The 16201-nt window shown below is 39.8% G+C and overlaps 1 protein-coding gene across 2 annotated transcripts; it reads right to left on the reverse strand.

The window, feature by feature from the left end:
* Positions 1-886: 886 nt before the first annotated feature.
* LOC114271138 (uncharacterized) lies at positions 887-11713 on the reverse strand. Of its 2 annotated transcripts, XM_028212749.2 has the most exons (10): positions 11580-11713; positions 9455-9621; positions 9302-9366; positions 9026-9066; positions 8582-8670; positions 8388-8501; positions 7969-8046; positions 7437-7502; positions 1453-1530; positions 887-1326 (listed from the first exon to the last, which is right to left on the reverse strand). In XM_028212749.2, exons 1-10 carry the CDS (start codon positions 11701-11703, stop codon positions 1219-1221), a joined length of 930 nt encoding a protein of 309 aa, XP_028068550.2. In that variant the 5' UTR covers positions 11704-11713; the 3' UTR covers positions 887-1218. The 2 variants fall into 2 exon arrangements, with proteins under 2 accessions (XP_028068550.2, XP_082722716.1); XM_082866590.1 differs by lacking the exon at positions 7437-7502.
* Between the last annotated feature and the right edge of the window lie 4488 nt (positions 11714-16201).

Here is a 16201-nt window from a genome sequence, read left to right on the forward strand (position 1 = left end):
ATTTCCAATAATTATATCTTTTCTCTTTTGGCACACTTTATTTGGATAAAGTCGGCTAGTTAAAATTTTAAAGTAATTTTTTTGATTTTTGTATAAATTAAAAAGAAAAATTACTGTGCTTGAAATGATTTTTTTTAATTGAATAGATAGTTCTTATGCATGTAATGTGATATTTTGATTTAAATTAGCTGCCAAATGAGACCGACCTTAATTTACATGTTAAATTACTCTACACTCGCATATAATTTTTCTGTCATGTCATCACCTCCAAGCCTACAAAATTATTAGCATGAACAATCTCTAGATCTCACGTCCCAAAGTACTTCGCACACACGAGGACCATCGTCTACCATAAGCAATTATGCACCTTGCAAGTGCTAGCATGCATCCCGAGTAAGACGACATCATAGGTTCACAGCCACAAGGAGCAGTACACCCTCTCATAAGCCAAGCACACAATGCGCGACAAATAACAAGGCTTAATGCAACAACCAATAACCCACAAGTGTCACAGCCACAAGGAGCAGTACACCCTCTCATAAGCCAAGCACACAATGCGCGACAAATAACAAGGCTTAATGCAACAACCAATAAGGGTCATGCTCCGGAGCTCTAATTAGAGCTGCAAAAGGACAGCTCTAATGAGCTGTCAACCAATAAAAAAAAAAAAAAAAAAAAACAGTGAAGTAAAAGACAAAAAAGAGGGAAGAAAAAGACAAATTAATGCTCTATTAGAGCTCTTCTTTTAGAGGTCTAAATCATTTTTGATTCGCAGAATGAGTAATGTATTTAGCGTTTAAGCGTTAACCAATATATTCTGGCCCTGGGCATTAAGAAATTCAAAAGAGTACCCAGAAAATTAGCAACATTTATGCTTCGTGTAATATTGAAGAGGAATGAATTTCTCATAATTAACATATATAACTTATGAAGTATCAACCTATTATAATGTAACATCATCAAATTACATACAAATGATAATAACTCGGATATGTATAACTAGACAATTTCATGAACACTCCTGGAATTCTATGATAGTACTCCTTTTATATGGTACAACATGAATAATACACGTGAAAAAAATAAATAGGTTACATGCTGGAGTTTCGACTTATCTGATCACACACACCGGGACACCAGAAAATTATTTGAAAAGCTCATCTTGGTGGAGAAGCAAGTTCTGGTATATTTATGTTTTTGTGTAAAGATTTGGATTCCTCAGGTTTTCGAGCAGCCAAGTTGGAACTTGCGAACCTTTATTTTTCCATCCAATGCAAGTGCCAAAACATCAAATTCCTCTACATACCATAGCTCAGTGACTGTTGCCTAAAAAAGTCAAAAAAATAAAACAAAATGATGAGTCAGAAAATCTCAGCAATGGAACTGCTGATTAAAAAGAAGAAAATTTAGTGTGCTGCTGAAGAAAAATAGTCTCAGCCATCAAAGAAATACCTCAAACCCTTGGATTTGGTTGTTTAGTTGCGTGACTAGGTCATGAAAAATTTGAATTTCTGAAGTTTTATCTGCCTCCTGAACAAGACATTAAAATGTGTCAAAATCATAGAGATGTACATTTAAAGAAAGAATTTTCAAATCATGAAACCTAGACACTACCAGAAGACCACCAAAAAACAAAAAAATAATGCCAAAAAACATTGGCTAAGAAATTTCTTATTAAGAAAACTTTAGTTTTCAAAATAGATCTGTTTCAGTTATTTTTACTTACTTCATCCCTTACCAATTAGAATTTCAGCCTATAGTTTACCAAAACTTAGTTTCCCTGAATTTCTCTAATATTACTTGCAACCTCTACATGCACGATGAACTCAGGCATCTATCAGTATCTGTAACAGTGGTGGCTGAAAGATTAGTTTGAGAGAGTGAGAGAAGCTATAGAGTGAGAGAGAGACTCTGAAATGTTTGTATTATGTTGTGTGATTTACAAAGATATGAAGGCTCTCTTTATAGAGAGAGAAAGGGGCATTGGATACCACCATTATCACCGAAAGCAAACACTATACAATTAATAATATAAAGTTAAAGCTAGTCTATCATAAAGCTATACAAATAATAATGAAGTCTGCTAAAGCTATGCTAAAGCTATTCTAACAGCCCCCCGCAAACTCAAGGAGGGAAAGCATCAACCAAGTTGAGTTTGGAAACAAGATCATTGAAGCGGCCAGGAGGATGAGCCTTAGTGAAGATATCAGCGGGTTGATCGACTGAAGCAATAGGAAGAAGATGAACAGTTCCACAGGTGACATGCTGGCGAATAAAATGACAATCAATCTCAATATGTTTGGTGCGATCATGAAAAACATCATTGTGAGCAATCTGAATGGCACTCTGATTGTCACAGTAGAGAGGCGTAGGAGCAGATGAAGAAACACCCATATCAGCAAGGAGCCAGCGAAGCCAGAGAAGTTCTTGAGTAGTATCCGCAAGAGCTCGGTATTCAGCTTCGGTGCTAGAGCGGGCAGTGAGGGATTGTTTTTTGCTACGCCAAGCAAGAAGAGAATCCCCTAAGAAGAAACAGAAGCCCGTGGTGGAGCGTCGATCCGTAGGATCCCCAGCCCAATCAGCATCAGAAAAGGCACGTAGGTCAAGAGAGGAAGAAGCCGAGAAGTGAAGACCATGGAACATAGTGCCTTTGAGGTAGCGAAGGATACGGAGTAGAGCAGTATAGTGGGGAGTGCGAGGAGCCGACATGTACTGACTGACAATGTGAACAGCATAGGCAATGTCAGGACGAGTGACTGTGAGATAGACAAGACTGCCGACGAGCTGGCGATAAAGAGTAGCATCAGAGAGAAGAGTCCCATCGAGAGGAGTGAGACGAATCTGGGGATCAACCGGAGTAGAGGCAGTTTTGCAATCAGTAAGACCAGCTCGAGCCAGAAGATCGGATGCATATTTGGCCTGGGACAAATAGGAACCAGTAGAATCATGAGAGACTTCAAGGCCTAAGAAGTAGTTAAGAGTACCAAGGTCCTTCATCTCAAACTGTTGGTGGAGAAATTGTTTGAGGTGGAGAATACCAGCTTGATCATCACCAGTGATAATCATATCATCCACATACAGAAGAAGAAGAGTAGTACCATGAGAAGTAGTCCGTATAAAAAGAGCAGAGTCATAGGAGCTAGAGGTGAATCCGAAGTCATGAATGGTAGAACTGAACTTAGCAAACCAAGCACGAGGCGCTTGCTTGAGACCATAGAGAGCACGCTGTAGTTTGCAAACCTGATGAGGTTGAAAAGTGGACCCAGGTGGGGGTTGCATGTAGACCTCTTCAAGAAGATGACCATTGAGGAAAGCATTTTTGACATCCATCTGAAAGAGCCCCCAGTGGCGAGCAGTAGCAACAGCAAGTAAACTGCGAACAGAGGTAAGCCGAGCAACATGAGAGAATGTCTCCTCATAATCAATGCCATATTCTTGGTTGAAACCCTTGGCAACAAGACGAGCTTTGTAGCGTTCAATAGAGCCATCAGAATGTGTTTTGATTTTGTAAACCCATTTGCAGCCAATCGCAGTCTTGCCAGGAGGAAGATCAACAAGATCCCAAGTATGAGCTTTGTCCAAGGCATGGAGTTCATCAGTCATAGCTTGCTGCCAAAGAGGATTAGTACAAGCCTCACGATAGGAGGTAGGTTCATAAGTAGAGAAGGCAGCAGATCCAACAATATAATCACGAAGATGAATAGGAGGTTGAGTTACCCGGCGGGGTCGACCCGTAGGAGGATCGGTGGGAGGAAGAGTCGGTGGAGAAGGAGGTGTGGCAACCAGAGGTAGACCTTCAGGTAGAGCAGGCTGGACAGGATCAGGGGTGAGCAAGGGCGTCTCGATGGAGGAGGAACCTGTATCAAATTCAGCAGAGAAAAGATCGATGGAAGGATTAGTAAACAGTGCAGTAGTGGAAAGTCCGGGTAAGTGAAAGGAGGATAGCGAGGAAAACATTTGGTGTTCCCAGAAAACGACATGGCGGGAGATACGAAGACGTTTAGAGAGAGGATCCCAACAGCGAAAACCTTTATGTTCAATTCCATACCCAAGAAAGCAACAAAGACGAGAGCGAGGTTCAAGCTTGGTGTGTTCATGGGAGTGAAGTAAAACAAAACAAGCAGAGCCAAAAACCCGGAGATTGGCGTAAGGAGGGGGAGTGCCATGCAGACGTTCAAAGGGAGTTTGATTATGGATGACAGGGGTAGGAGCACAGTTGATAGTGTAAACAGCAGTGAGAGCAGCTTCTCCCCAAAAGTTTTCAGGACAGGAAGAAGAGAGAAGGAGAGCGCGAGTAGTGTCAAGAATATGCCTATGTTTCCGTTCAGCGCGGCCATTTTGCTGGGACGTGCCAGCACAGGAACGATGAGGCAGTGTACCATGATGCTGAAGAAAGGAAAGGAAATCTGAATCCCGATATTCCATAGCATTGTCAGAGCGAAAAATTTTGATGGTTTTGGAGAATTGGGTGTGAACCATTTGTGCAAATCGATAATAAATGTGTTTAAGTTCAGACCTATTTTTCATGAGAAAAAGCCAAGTAAACCGGGAAAAATCATCAATAAAAACAACAAAATAGCGGGATCCCCCCATAGTAGTAGTAGGGGAGGGCCCCCAAATATCCGAATGTATAAGATCAAAAGGGGCAAGAGAAACAGAAGTACTCTTATTAAATGATAAAGCAGGTTGTTTGGCAAGTTGACAGGGTATACAATCGAAATTATCGGGAATTACATGACCCAACTGTCCACTAGAAACCAAAGACCTTAAACGAGTAACAGAAATATGCCCTAAGCGACAATGCCAAAGATGAAAGGGAGATAATAAGGAAGTAGATGTAGGAGCAGCAATCTGAGGAGAGGCAGGAACATGAAGGTGAATGAGTTCATAGAGACGTCCACGCTTACGGCCGATCCCAATAGTCTGCCCTGTCTGAGGGTCCTGTACCAAACAATCAGTAGCAGAAAAGGTGACAGTTAGACCAAGTTCACATAATTGACCAATGGAAATAAGGTTTAAGGTAAGAGCAGGGATATGATAAACGTGAGGTAGAGATAAAGCAGAGGTGGAAACAGTACCAACATGACGAACAGACATGAGGGAACCATCAGCAGTATGTATTGAGGGAATATGAGGAGATGAAGATAAGGAAGAAAAGATAGTAGAACTGGAGGTCATATGATTACAACAGGCAGAGTCAAAATACCAAGAAGAGTTACCTGGGATGACAGACAAAGCAGTAGGAGGAGGTGTACCAGATGAGGAGAGAAGTTGTTTGAGCATGGCCTCTACATCCGTTGGAGAAAAGTGAGGGGTAGATGGAGCAAGTGACTCAGAGAACCCTACAGAGGGGGCAGTGTCAGGGTGATGAGACTGATTCCCGGAAGCAGCAGCAGCAGTGTGATAAGACTGATTCCCGGAAGCAGAAGTAGCAGTGTGATGAGACTGGTTGCCGGAACGATGAAAACTTCCCCGGGAAGAGCCACCGCGAGAGGAGTGGCTATTGGAGGATGAGCGAGATGGATTGCGAAAACAATCCTGTTGCAGATGACCAGGACCAAGTTTGTTGCAGTAGCGGCAGGATCTGACGGGGCAATTGACCAGGAGATGGGTTGAAGGAAGGCCCCGATTCTGACAATAGAGGCAAGCAGTTGTTCGCTGGGTAAATGATGGCCGGGACGGAGGAGTGGCAAGAACAGAGTCCACATGATGAGTTTGAAGAGTACCTAGACGAGTCTCCTCTGATAGCAACTCAGAAATGGCTTGTTCAAGAGTGGGCAAGGGATGGCGATGAAGCAGAGAGGCACGTACGGGCTCAAAAGAGGGGGTAAGAGCCATGAGAAATTGCACCAACCTCTGCTGGTTGCGATGGTTAGTAAATAAAACTGCATCTTCGGGGTCATGCCAGGTTGGTTCTGAAAGAGCAAGCTGATCCCAAACAGAGTATATTTGAGAAAGGAAGTCATTAATGGACTGAGTGGATTCTTGACGCATGCGGTGAAGTTGGTTCTGAAGTTGATATTGATGGGCAAGACCAGTAGTCTGGTATCGTTCTTTCAAAAAATCCCAGATGTCTTTCGCAGGAGTAGTTACAGAGTCAAGCTGAAACCGGCCAAATTGAAGACTGATAGAGGTAACAGAGGTATTACGAAACCAGGTAATGATTTGGTAATTCTTACTGTCCCATTCCTCAAGTCGGTCTTCATATGTAGCAGTAAGAACAGGAGTTTCAGTAGTGGCACTGTCTTTGACTGGTTTAGTCACATCCCCGGTGACAATTCGCCAGAGCTTCTTGCCTTTAAGAAAGGAAGACATGGCTTGGGCCCACAGAACATAGTTTGAACCATTCAGAATAACGGAAATGGGATGGGAGGTGTCAAGACGATCCATAATACTAGTTAAGTAGGATTAAAGCAACAGGAAGAGACCTGTAGGAGCAAAATTTGGTAAAACAGAGTATACCAGTGAGTCCGGAAGGTCGAAAATAGCCAGAAAAGGCTGCTGGACAGAGATGATGTCAGCGATGATGTCAGCGGCGCACGTTAGCTGAGTGCAGGGAGGAGCACGTTAGCAGAAAGGCGGCGGCGCACGGTAGCGAAACAGGCGCAGGCACGGCGCACAATAGCCGTTTCGGCGCACGCGGGTGCAATGTAGTGAAGCGGCGCACGAAAGGCGCACGATAGCAGGCGCGGCGTACGGGAGTGGCAGGGCTGACGTCAGCCGCGGTTGTGTGGGCGCGTGGAGGCGCGTGGCGGAGGTGAGTGGCAACAGATGGCGCGTGCGGGCGCGTGTGAGAGTGGTGGCGGAGCTGGTGACGCGCAGAAGGTAAAGGCGGCGCGTGTGGGCGCGTGGAGGGTGTTCTGAGAACGGGCTAGGTGCCGTTGGAATCGTGAGAAAATTCCGAGCGTTTTGACGTATGCCACTGTGTACGGGACTAAACACAAAAATTGAAAATTGCCAGAAATGTAACACTGGGCTCTGATACCATGAAAGATTAGTTTGAGAGAGTGAGAGAAGCTATAGAGTGAGAGAGAGACTCTGAAATGTTTGTATTATGTTGTGTGATTTACAAAGATATGAAGGCTCTCTTTATAGAGAGAGAAAGGGGCATTGGATACCACCATTATCACCGAAAGCAAACACTATACAATTAATAATATAAAGTTAAAGCTAGTCTATCATAAAGCTATACAAATAATAATGAAGTCTGCTAAAGCTATGCTAAAGCTATTCTAACAGTGGCAAGCATTTTTTTCACAAGCTACTTAACGAGCTACTTTCAATACTCATAATAACATGACTATTGGCTACACAAACCACCACAAAACATTTTTTTCCCCTCTTGGTTGAAACAGCAGCTATAACACGTATGCAATGCAAAGAGGTAAATAGTGATGGATGACCAGGCCAACAAATTAAACACTACTTCTAATTACCGAAGATGAAGCATTAGGATGACCGAGAAGCCTTGCAAATGAGGTATGAAGAATAGCAGCATCATACTGCAGCAGAAAAATGACTTGAGTATTAGTGAGAAGGTAGAAACCTGAACAATCACTATTCGAGAAATTATAGCAAACCCCATACTTATCATTTTCATATCATTGTGGATGGGAGAGGCAGAGTTGGCTGGCGACAGTATATTGATATCCTTAGACGAGGCACCGAGGAAAGTAACAAGATGATGGGACCTAACATTCAACAGCATTGATTTCTTTTGGTGGCTTGAAAGATAGGGTCCCGTGAATATGGAGAAAGTAAGTGCACTCAAAGGAATAATTATGGTTAAAAAGAACTCAGGGTACATTTTCAGGTCCGTCATTTGTATGTAAGGTCCCACAACAATTTTAAATGCCACTCATATCATAGAGCCACTAATATATTCTTTTTGGCTTACACAACAAAAGGTGTAGTCTAAAACATCCTCCTGCAATTGAACATGAGCTAAGAGGTTCATATGATTCTTACAAGCTGTTTTTCAGGGGCACGAGGAAGAGCAGCTCTCAATTTAGCACGAATGATTACAGGATCTGTTCCAGAGAGAACCTACAAATAAACATAATATAGTCAGATAAAGGATAAAAAATTTGTGTCTCTAATATTGGTTTTTTATACAGATTTTGAATATGTTGATTCACAGTATATTCTTAAGCAAACTTGCATTTTAGGAATTATAGATACAGAGCTGTCTCCAGAACTGATGTCAAAAGACACGAAACAAAGTTGCTATCCCTAAGGTACAAAACCTATATACATATAATATGGTGATTTTCATTAGGCTATTGTACACAGAAATATACACGAAAATAAACAATTATATAGATATATTATATACATGTATTTAAATGTAAATATATGTAGCACAAGTGTAAATTAATGGAAGTAACCTGCCAGCACCCCACAAGCACACCGGTTGAAGTCAAAACCACCCTATCTAAGACAATTGTTAACGGGCAAAGATCCTCTGCAACCGCTTTGACAGCATTCACTTCAGCTTTGATCTGATAGAGCGTGATGTACTTCAATTAGAATAAAATCATGATAAGAAGAAGAAGATATTGATGGCTCCAAAAGGTACTACCTCCTCTTCTGTGGCAGGAACAGGTGTAATGTTGTGCGAGGCATGGAACATGCTAAAATGGTACAGAGTTGAGTTCTGAAACCAGATCACTGAACAAGAAACATAAAGGCATGCCAACACATGAAAGCCAAAATACACACAAGTAAACAATTCTTGGCTATGTTTGGATCACAGATTTGGATAGGGATTTGGAAAGGAAAAGGAAAAAGTGCGGGAAACGTAAATAAAATATAAGCAATTTTTTTTCCTCCATTTCCCTCATCTTTTCCTTTCCCTTTCCAAATTCCTAATGAATACATGATCCAAAAACAACCTCAATATATGTGATATTGTTCAATCACTGATGTTTCAAGCAAAAACTACAAAGCTAGTCCTGCCTCAAGAATTTAAACTTCAAACAATAACCCTAACATCAAAAGTTTGACAAATAAGAATGCATCTTACTTTTCTCAAAGTGGGGAAGAAATATACTCCTTACAGCCTCCCTGCAGCAAGCCAACAATGCTTATATAACTTAAGCTTCCAGCTTGTTAAGACAAGAGAAAACGAAAAGAAAATGACTTCTGACAAGGTCCCAAATTTTGCAGAATGTGCAATGTAGTGTTCATGCAACTGAAGTACAACAACTTCCATATACAAGTGCATTAAAGATTTAAAAAAAAGCCCATACATATAAAGTTAGAACAAAAAGTAAATGTCAAAAATATAATTAATTCTTACGAGATAGGAACTGAGTACTCTGGACTGAGATATAAAACAGTAGCTCGCACAGGAGGGATGGCAGCCTGACAACAAAAGTAAGTTAAGCATCAGTGGCACGATGAAGAGAAATCAAATACAGTAGGAATCAGATTTAACTTGCTCACATTTTACCTTGAGGATAGGTGTTACAGATCCATCCTTTAGAGTGAAGAGATCCGAAAGTGACAATGACTGAGAAGTTTCTCCACGGTTAAGAAAAGCTGCCCCATTCTCATCCAAATCCCTTGACATCTTATCATACAGTCTAGACCTTTGTTCCGCATATGAAATTGGAGTATCTGTTCCAAGCCCTTTCACAAGTCATCAAACCACTCAAGTAGTCCATTGTATATATGAGTAAGCTTTTCAACTTGACATCATCAATATTTGTAAACAAGGCTTCCAAAATGGTATCCACATTAATCCAGACAACATGAGCAAAGAAATGTCTATTCTACTCTTTGTTGGAATCTAAAATCACAGCAACTCTGTTTTTCAAGGTCTAAACTCCTGCATTAAAGTTTTAACATACTTCCCCAAGTCCCATTTTGTTTGTCCAACATGGAAAAATCCAGCTTTTCAAGAAGACAAGCAGTTAATGTGCACAGATCCACCTAATAGAGTTTTAATTTAGTAAACTCTTCCTCTATTTCACACTATTACATGCATTCACAATTATTTAAATTGGAAAATATTATAAAATCATAAGATTTACTTACCTTGACTTCTCAAAAGGACATAAGTTTGAGACATCCCAAATAGAAATAGAGTAATGCTACACAAACTTTTCTTACTTATTGATGTGACACACATCATATCGTTAAAGTGGGTCCTGTTTCAGTTTTCAAAGTTTTATTATTGCATGATATATCAGTTACAAATAAAATTTTATAAGATTTGTTAGTGTGTATGGCATTTCTACATATAAATAATGGACCAAAAATGTGAGATGAGGGGTGTAATATTAAAGGACTTGTCTTTAATTACTTCATAAAATTTGAAATTTTAAAACAACATTTATAATGACTGAGATCCAACATTTGATTCAGCCCACTAAATAACTCACGCTTACTAAACATCCACTTTATTTGATCATTCGTAACATTTCAATTTTGATCAGTTCAATTGATGGTAGAGACCTTCTGTTCTAATAACAACTCCGATAAAGTTGGCTTCAAATTGGCAAGGGACAAAATGCATCAAAATGCTTTAATCATTGTGTAACTTATGTGTATGTATTTTAATGAGAAAGATAAAACGGGGGACTCTGATCTGAGCCCTTTTGATCTTGTGGATTCTGAGTCATCCCAAATGGAAATACTGAACAAAAAATGGGGGATGGAAGGAGAATTATGAAAGGGCTTGCTTTGTATTACTTCCAAAAGTAAGAAATTTTAAAATATCATTTATGATGAATGATATCCACAATTTGATTCATCCCACTCTGTAACTTAAATCTTACTAAAAATCAACTACATTTGATTATTTGTAACATTTCAATTTTGATCAGTTCAATTAACGGTAAACAACTTCTAACACCTCCGACCAAGTTAGCTTCAAATTGGAAAGGACAAAATGCATCAAAGTGCTGTAACTATTGTGTATTGTATGTATTTTATTGGGAAAGATAAAATGGTGGACCCTGTTCCGAACCCTTTTGATATTGTGGATCTTGAGACATCCCAAATAGAAATAATGGGGAAAAAAAAAAATTGTGGGATGGTTTATTTATGATGATTGATATTTATTCACCATTTGATTCATCCCACTAAGTACCTCAAGCTTACTAAAAATCAATTTTAGTTTATGATTTGTGATATATGCACAATCAGTTAGGAAAATGGTGGATTCTAAAAATCAGAAAAAGACAAAATTCATCAAAATACTTTAATCATTGTGTAACGAATGGAAGGACAAAATGGTGGACTCTAATCAAAAGAGCTAATAATTAAATAAAACTCTAGTCAAAAGTTAAGATCACTTAAAAAAATAAAAACATTATAATATGGAACAAACTCACTCCCAAGATTACCATAATCACAATCCCAAAACCGTTAATTTACTAAAATAAAATTCTACAGATGGGTTATTCATAGTTTAACATTGCGTTTCTTTCACGCAACATATACATATCATTGACGAGTAAGAGATAGAGGAATTAGCTCCACAAAACCATCAGAAGCAACATTTTACCCAGTTTTCTGCAACCCGTTTGGCGGTGGGAAACTGAACAGAAAAAGGAAAGAATCGAGAATACCTGAGCAAGATGAGGAATTTTGAAGAGCCATTTGGAAAGAGTGTGAAAGAGAATTGCAGAAACAACCCAGATCAGCGAAGCTGCTTTTGAATGACTCCAACAATTTCTGACCCTTGGAGATCATCAACGATTGACGAATTGCAGAGTCAACATCAGGTAATTGCTTTATCAAGTTAGCTTAAGAGTGAAGAAAATTTGTCATCAAATCAAAAAATACCCAAACACTTCATCAAACTTTAAATTTAGTTTTCATATTTTTAAAATTGAAAAATGAGTGTAAGATAAATTGATAGAAAGATAATTAATTGTATGTATTATTGATTGATATCAGTTTTGATGTATCGTATGTACATTATATAGGAGATGGAGATGTGAAGTGGAGGTGGAGTGGTGGAGTAGGTGAAGTGGAGTGTGTAGTGGAGTAGGTGAAGTGGAGGTGGAGTGGTGTAGTGGGTTAGGTTTAGTGGAGTAGGTTTAGGTGTACATTAACAGCCCCCCTCAAACTCAAGGAGGATAGGAACTAACCAACTTGAGTTTGAAGAGAGTAACAAAACAGGAAAGTAAACTGATAAATAAAATAAAACAGGATAGGAGACACGGTATGGTCGTGTCAGATCGATGTAGCAGACAGTTTATGGGGTCATGTCGGACCGTTGTAGCAGACAGTTTACAGGGTCATGTCGGACCGTTGTAGCAGACACTGTGTGGTCGTGTCAGACCGATGTAGAAGACAGTTTATGGGGTCATGTCGGACCGATGTAGAAGACAGTTTACGGGGTCATGTCGGACCGTTGTAGCAGACACTGTGTGGTCGTGTCAGACCGATGTAGAAGACAGTTTATGGGGTCATGTCGGACCGTTGTAGAAGATTGTGGTGGTGCACCAAGGGGGCGACTTAGGGAGTGCGCCATAAGCGACTTATACATGATACTGTGTATAACCCCCCCTCAAACTCAAATAGGTGTGAAGATAGAAACCTATTTGAGGTTGAAACAAAGGGATTGATAAAGCTGACCGGTGTAGAAGACACTGTATGAGTGTGTATATAGGTTGCCCAAAAGATATACATGGATATAGATATCGAGCCCTCAAAAGTCATGCCCTCAAAAGGTGTGTCCAATCTTTCAAAAGGCGTGCCATCAAAAGACGTGCCCAATCCATAAAAAGGTGTGCCAGACATGATGGCGAGGCGCGTGACTACCTTGGCTTGCGCGCCCATTTTGTCGTCGGGCGTCAAGTGGCGCGTGATACGCGTGTCTGCCTCGGCTATTTAACCAAGACGGAGGCTGAGGCCGAGGCAGAGGCTGAGACAAAAAACCTGCGAAAATCCTTTGAAAAACTCGTCTGTTTCTGAGAGAGAAACTCTGTAACACTCTGTTGCCCAGAAAATGGCCTCTTCTTCCTCTTCTTCCCGTGGTCTGCTCACTCTCTTTCCCGACCTCAACGAGTCAACAAGAGAGATAACTGGTACGGTGGCCCGTGAACCTCAACCAAACACTACTGGTTTTGCTCCGTTGAACTTTCCGATGCGGTCTGTGGAGCAAAAAATGGCGGTACAAACTGATATTGAGGCCAATCAGTATACTTTGAAGTCATGTGTGGAGACCATGACGGCGGTCACAAACTTGTCGCACCGGCTGCAGAGTAGGACAAATGAGGTGCAGCAGTTAAACGCCAAGCTGGCTCTGCTCCAGCGCATGTATAAGGATGCGCGAGCAGAGATAAGTGTGTTAAAGGCGGAAAACAATGAGCTGAAGCGGAAGGCCACCGTGATGTTCCGATTTGGAGGGCCACCATATGCTGTAGTGGAGGAGCAGGAGGGAGTGAATGTGCTCGGCGGTGTGGGAAACACAGAGGCAACACCGGCAAGGGCCGTCCAGGACGGAGGTAAGAAAAAAAGACCGGCGGAAGAGGCGAAGAAGTGAGATCGGTGGATGGCCGTCTGCAGAAAAGAAAACAAATCTGTTGTTTGTGGGTGTCTTGTTTTTTTTTTTTTTTTTTTTTTTTTTTTTTTTTTTTTTGGTTGTGGTATAAAATGGTGATCGGGGTTGATCCCGGAGATGAATAAAATATGAGTTGTTGTGCAAATTTGTAATTGTTTTTTTTATTTTTTATTTTTTATTTTTTTTTATGAGCACGGTGATGATGAATAGATAATGATGAATAAAAATAATAAATTTGGGAGTGGGGAACAGGGCGAATCAAGAGCACCAATTAAGCTTGATAATAAAAAAATAAAGTTTGAGCGGTGGATGGTTTTTTTTTTTTTTTGTTTTTTTGAAGAATAATAAGAATAATAAAAATAATAAAAAGGTATTAATGGGGAAAGTATGTGCGCTGGTGAGTGGAATAAATGAAGGCACATGATGGATATGATGAAAGTGGGTCTGATGGAGAGGAAAAGGGACCAGAGAGAGAGGGTCGAAAAATGTGAGTGGTGTGGGTCGGTGTCGGGCTGTCTGTATTGAAAATGCACTCATTCCAACGGGATGGGAGCCGCGGAGATGAGGATTGAGAAGAGAGCTAAGGCGGCTGAGAAGGCTTGGAGAGCCGATGTGGTGGAATCGGGTTGTTTTTGTGTGATATCCAAGAGAGAGGTTTGTCCGAGAGGCCAAGAAGATGATCCAAGGTGGTGTGGCGGTGATGTGGTGTTTGTCGACGGTGGGGACACCGGAGCCGGAGATGAGGACATTCTCTCTCTCTCTCTCTCTCTATATATATAGATGTGTGTGTATTTACAGAGAGAGAGAGAGTTTTTTTTTTTTGATGTGTGTGTCTTGTATCAGTGTGCCGATGGAGAGAGCCGAGAGGGAGAGCCCGAGTTAGCCCATGTCTGTTTTGTGAGTATGTTGAGTGTATCAATGTTTAGAGCCATGGGCCACGGTGGCATGGCTGTGCAGCCGCAGCGGTGATGGTCCTTGGTTCTTTTTTTCTCACGCTCGTGGCAGAGAGAGGGAGATTGGTTTCAGCTGCTACTGCTGTGTATCTTTGTCATGCATGGAGAGAGAGTGCATGTGTGAGAGTTGTGCTGTGTGTGTCATGCTGTATGAGTGTGGGGGTATGATAGGAAAGGTTGATGCCGAGAGGGAATATTGAGCGTGTGTGTGATCCCTGTGCTTTGCCTCCTCCGTGCATGTGTGTGATATGTGTGTTGTGCATCAGTGCATGGTGTGTTGGGTCTGTTGAACATAAGACCAGCGAGAGAGAGGAAGAGCTGCAGAAAGAGAGCAGAGGAGCTCGGCGAGCTTGAGCATGGAGTTTACATGGCCTTGTGCTGGGAGGGGAAGATGAGTACATGTGGTGGTGTGAGTGTTTGTCGCCGGCGTAGCAGCGGTGAGCACAGAATGGGAGGCGGTCGACAACTGGGTTGGACAGGTGGATTTGGGCAATGATGGGAAGGTATGTGTTGGAGGTTTCAATTGGTTGAGGTCCGGCAGGCAGTCAAGGCAAGGTTGCCGCCCGCCGGAAGGCGAAGAACACCAAGATCTTTAACCTATAGCTCTGATACCATGTAAGATAAATTGATAGAAAGAGAATTAATTGTATGTATTATTGATTGATATCAGTTTTGATGTATTGTATGTACATTATATAGGAGATAGAGATGTGAAGTGGAAGTGGAGTGGTGGAGTAGGTGAAGTGGAGTGTGTAGTGGAGTAGGTGAAGTGGAGGTGGAGTGGTGTAGTGGGTTAGGTTTAGTGGAATAGGTTTAGGTGTACATTAACAATGAGTAAGTTCGGTTTGAATTTTTTGAATTACGTTTTTTTGAAAACTGAATTGTTTAATTTTCGTTTTTTTTTGTTTTTTTTGTTTTTAGTGGATATTTTTAAAATTTTAAATATTTTTTTCTTATTTTTTTAGATGTACTTTATTTAGATGTATCTAAAAAGTAAAAAATTTATAAAAAAATATTTTTAAAAATTAATAAATATATAAAAATATAAAAAATATATTGAATTCTCGTATTTTTTTTTATATTTTTGATATTTAGTGAATTTTTTTAAAAAAAATTATTTATTTTTTATTTTTTAAGTATATTTATGTTAGGCATGTCTAAAAATTAAAAAAATTGCTAAAAATATTTTAAAAATTCAGTAAAAATAAAAAAATATAAAAAATAAGAAAATAAAATTTTCTGAAAAGTATTTTTGAAAAATGATAACCAAGCATTGTGGATGATTTTTTAAAATTAAAATAAGGTCGCAATTTTTTTTTTCTTTCAAAAAATAGTTATATCTGGTTTTCTTTTGTTTTCTTTATTTTCATTTTTGGTTTTATTTTTTTGTATTTTTTGAAGCCAAAATAGTGAAAAATTACTAATTGATAATTATATTATTCAATTAGTGAAATAAATTTTTATTTTTATTTTACTTTAATGCACTTTGTTTAAGAATAATTTTTTCAACTGAACAGAGTAATGGTTTTGTTTTGTTCTCTTTGTTTTCATTTTATGTTTTATATGTTTTGTATTTTTTGAAGCCAAAATAGTGAAAAATTACTAATTGATAATTATATTATTCAATTAGTGAAATAAATTTTTATTTTTATTTTACTTTAATGCACTTTGTTTAAGAATAATTTTTTCAACTGAACAGAGTAATGGTTTTGTTTTGTTTTCTTTG

Source organism: Camellia sinensis, chromosome 4, assembly GCF_055761805.1.
Source record: "Camellia sinensis isolate YWXY chromosome 4, ASM5576180v1, whole genome shotgun sequence".
Taxonomy (NCBI): domain Eukaryota; kingdom Viridiplantae; phylum Streptophyta; class Magnoliopsida; order Ericales; family Theaceae; genus Camellia; species Camellia sinensis.

Excerpts from the sequence above, each read along its gene's own strand:
- LOC114271138 (XM_028212749.2), bottom strand. The coding sequence starts at position 11,703 with ATGATCTCCAAGGGTCAGAAATTGTTGGAGTCATTCAAAAGCAGCTTC. Across the intron at positions 9,067-9,301 it reads GAGTACTCAGTTCCTATCTC|GGAGGCTGTAAGGAGTATAT; the intron begins GTAAGAATTAAT and ends GGCTTGCTGCAG. Across the intron at positions 8,671-9,025 it reads TCTTCCCCACTTTGAGAAAA|TGATCTGGTTTCAGAACTCA; the intron begins GTAAGATGCATT and ends TTTCTTGTTCAG.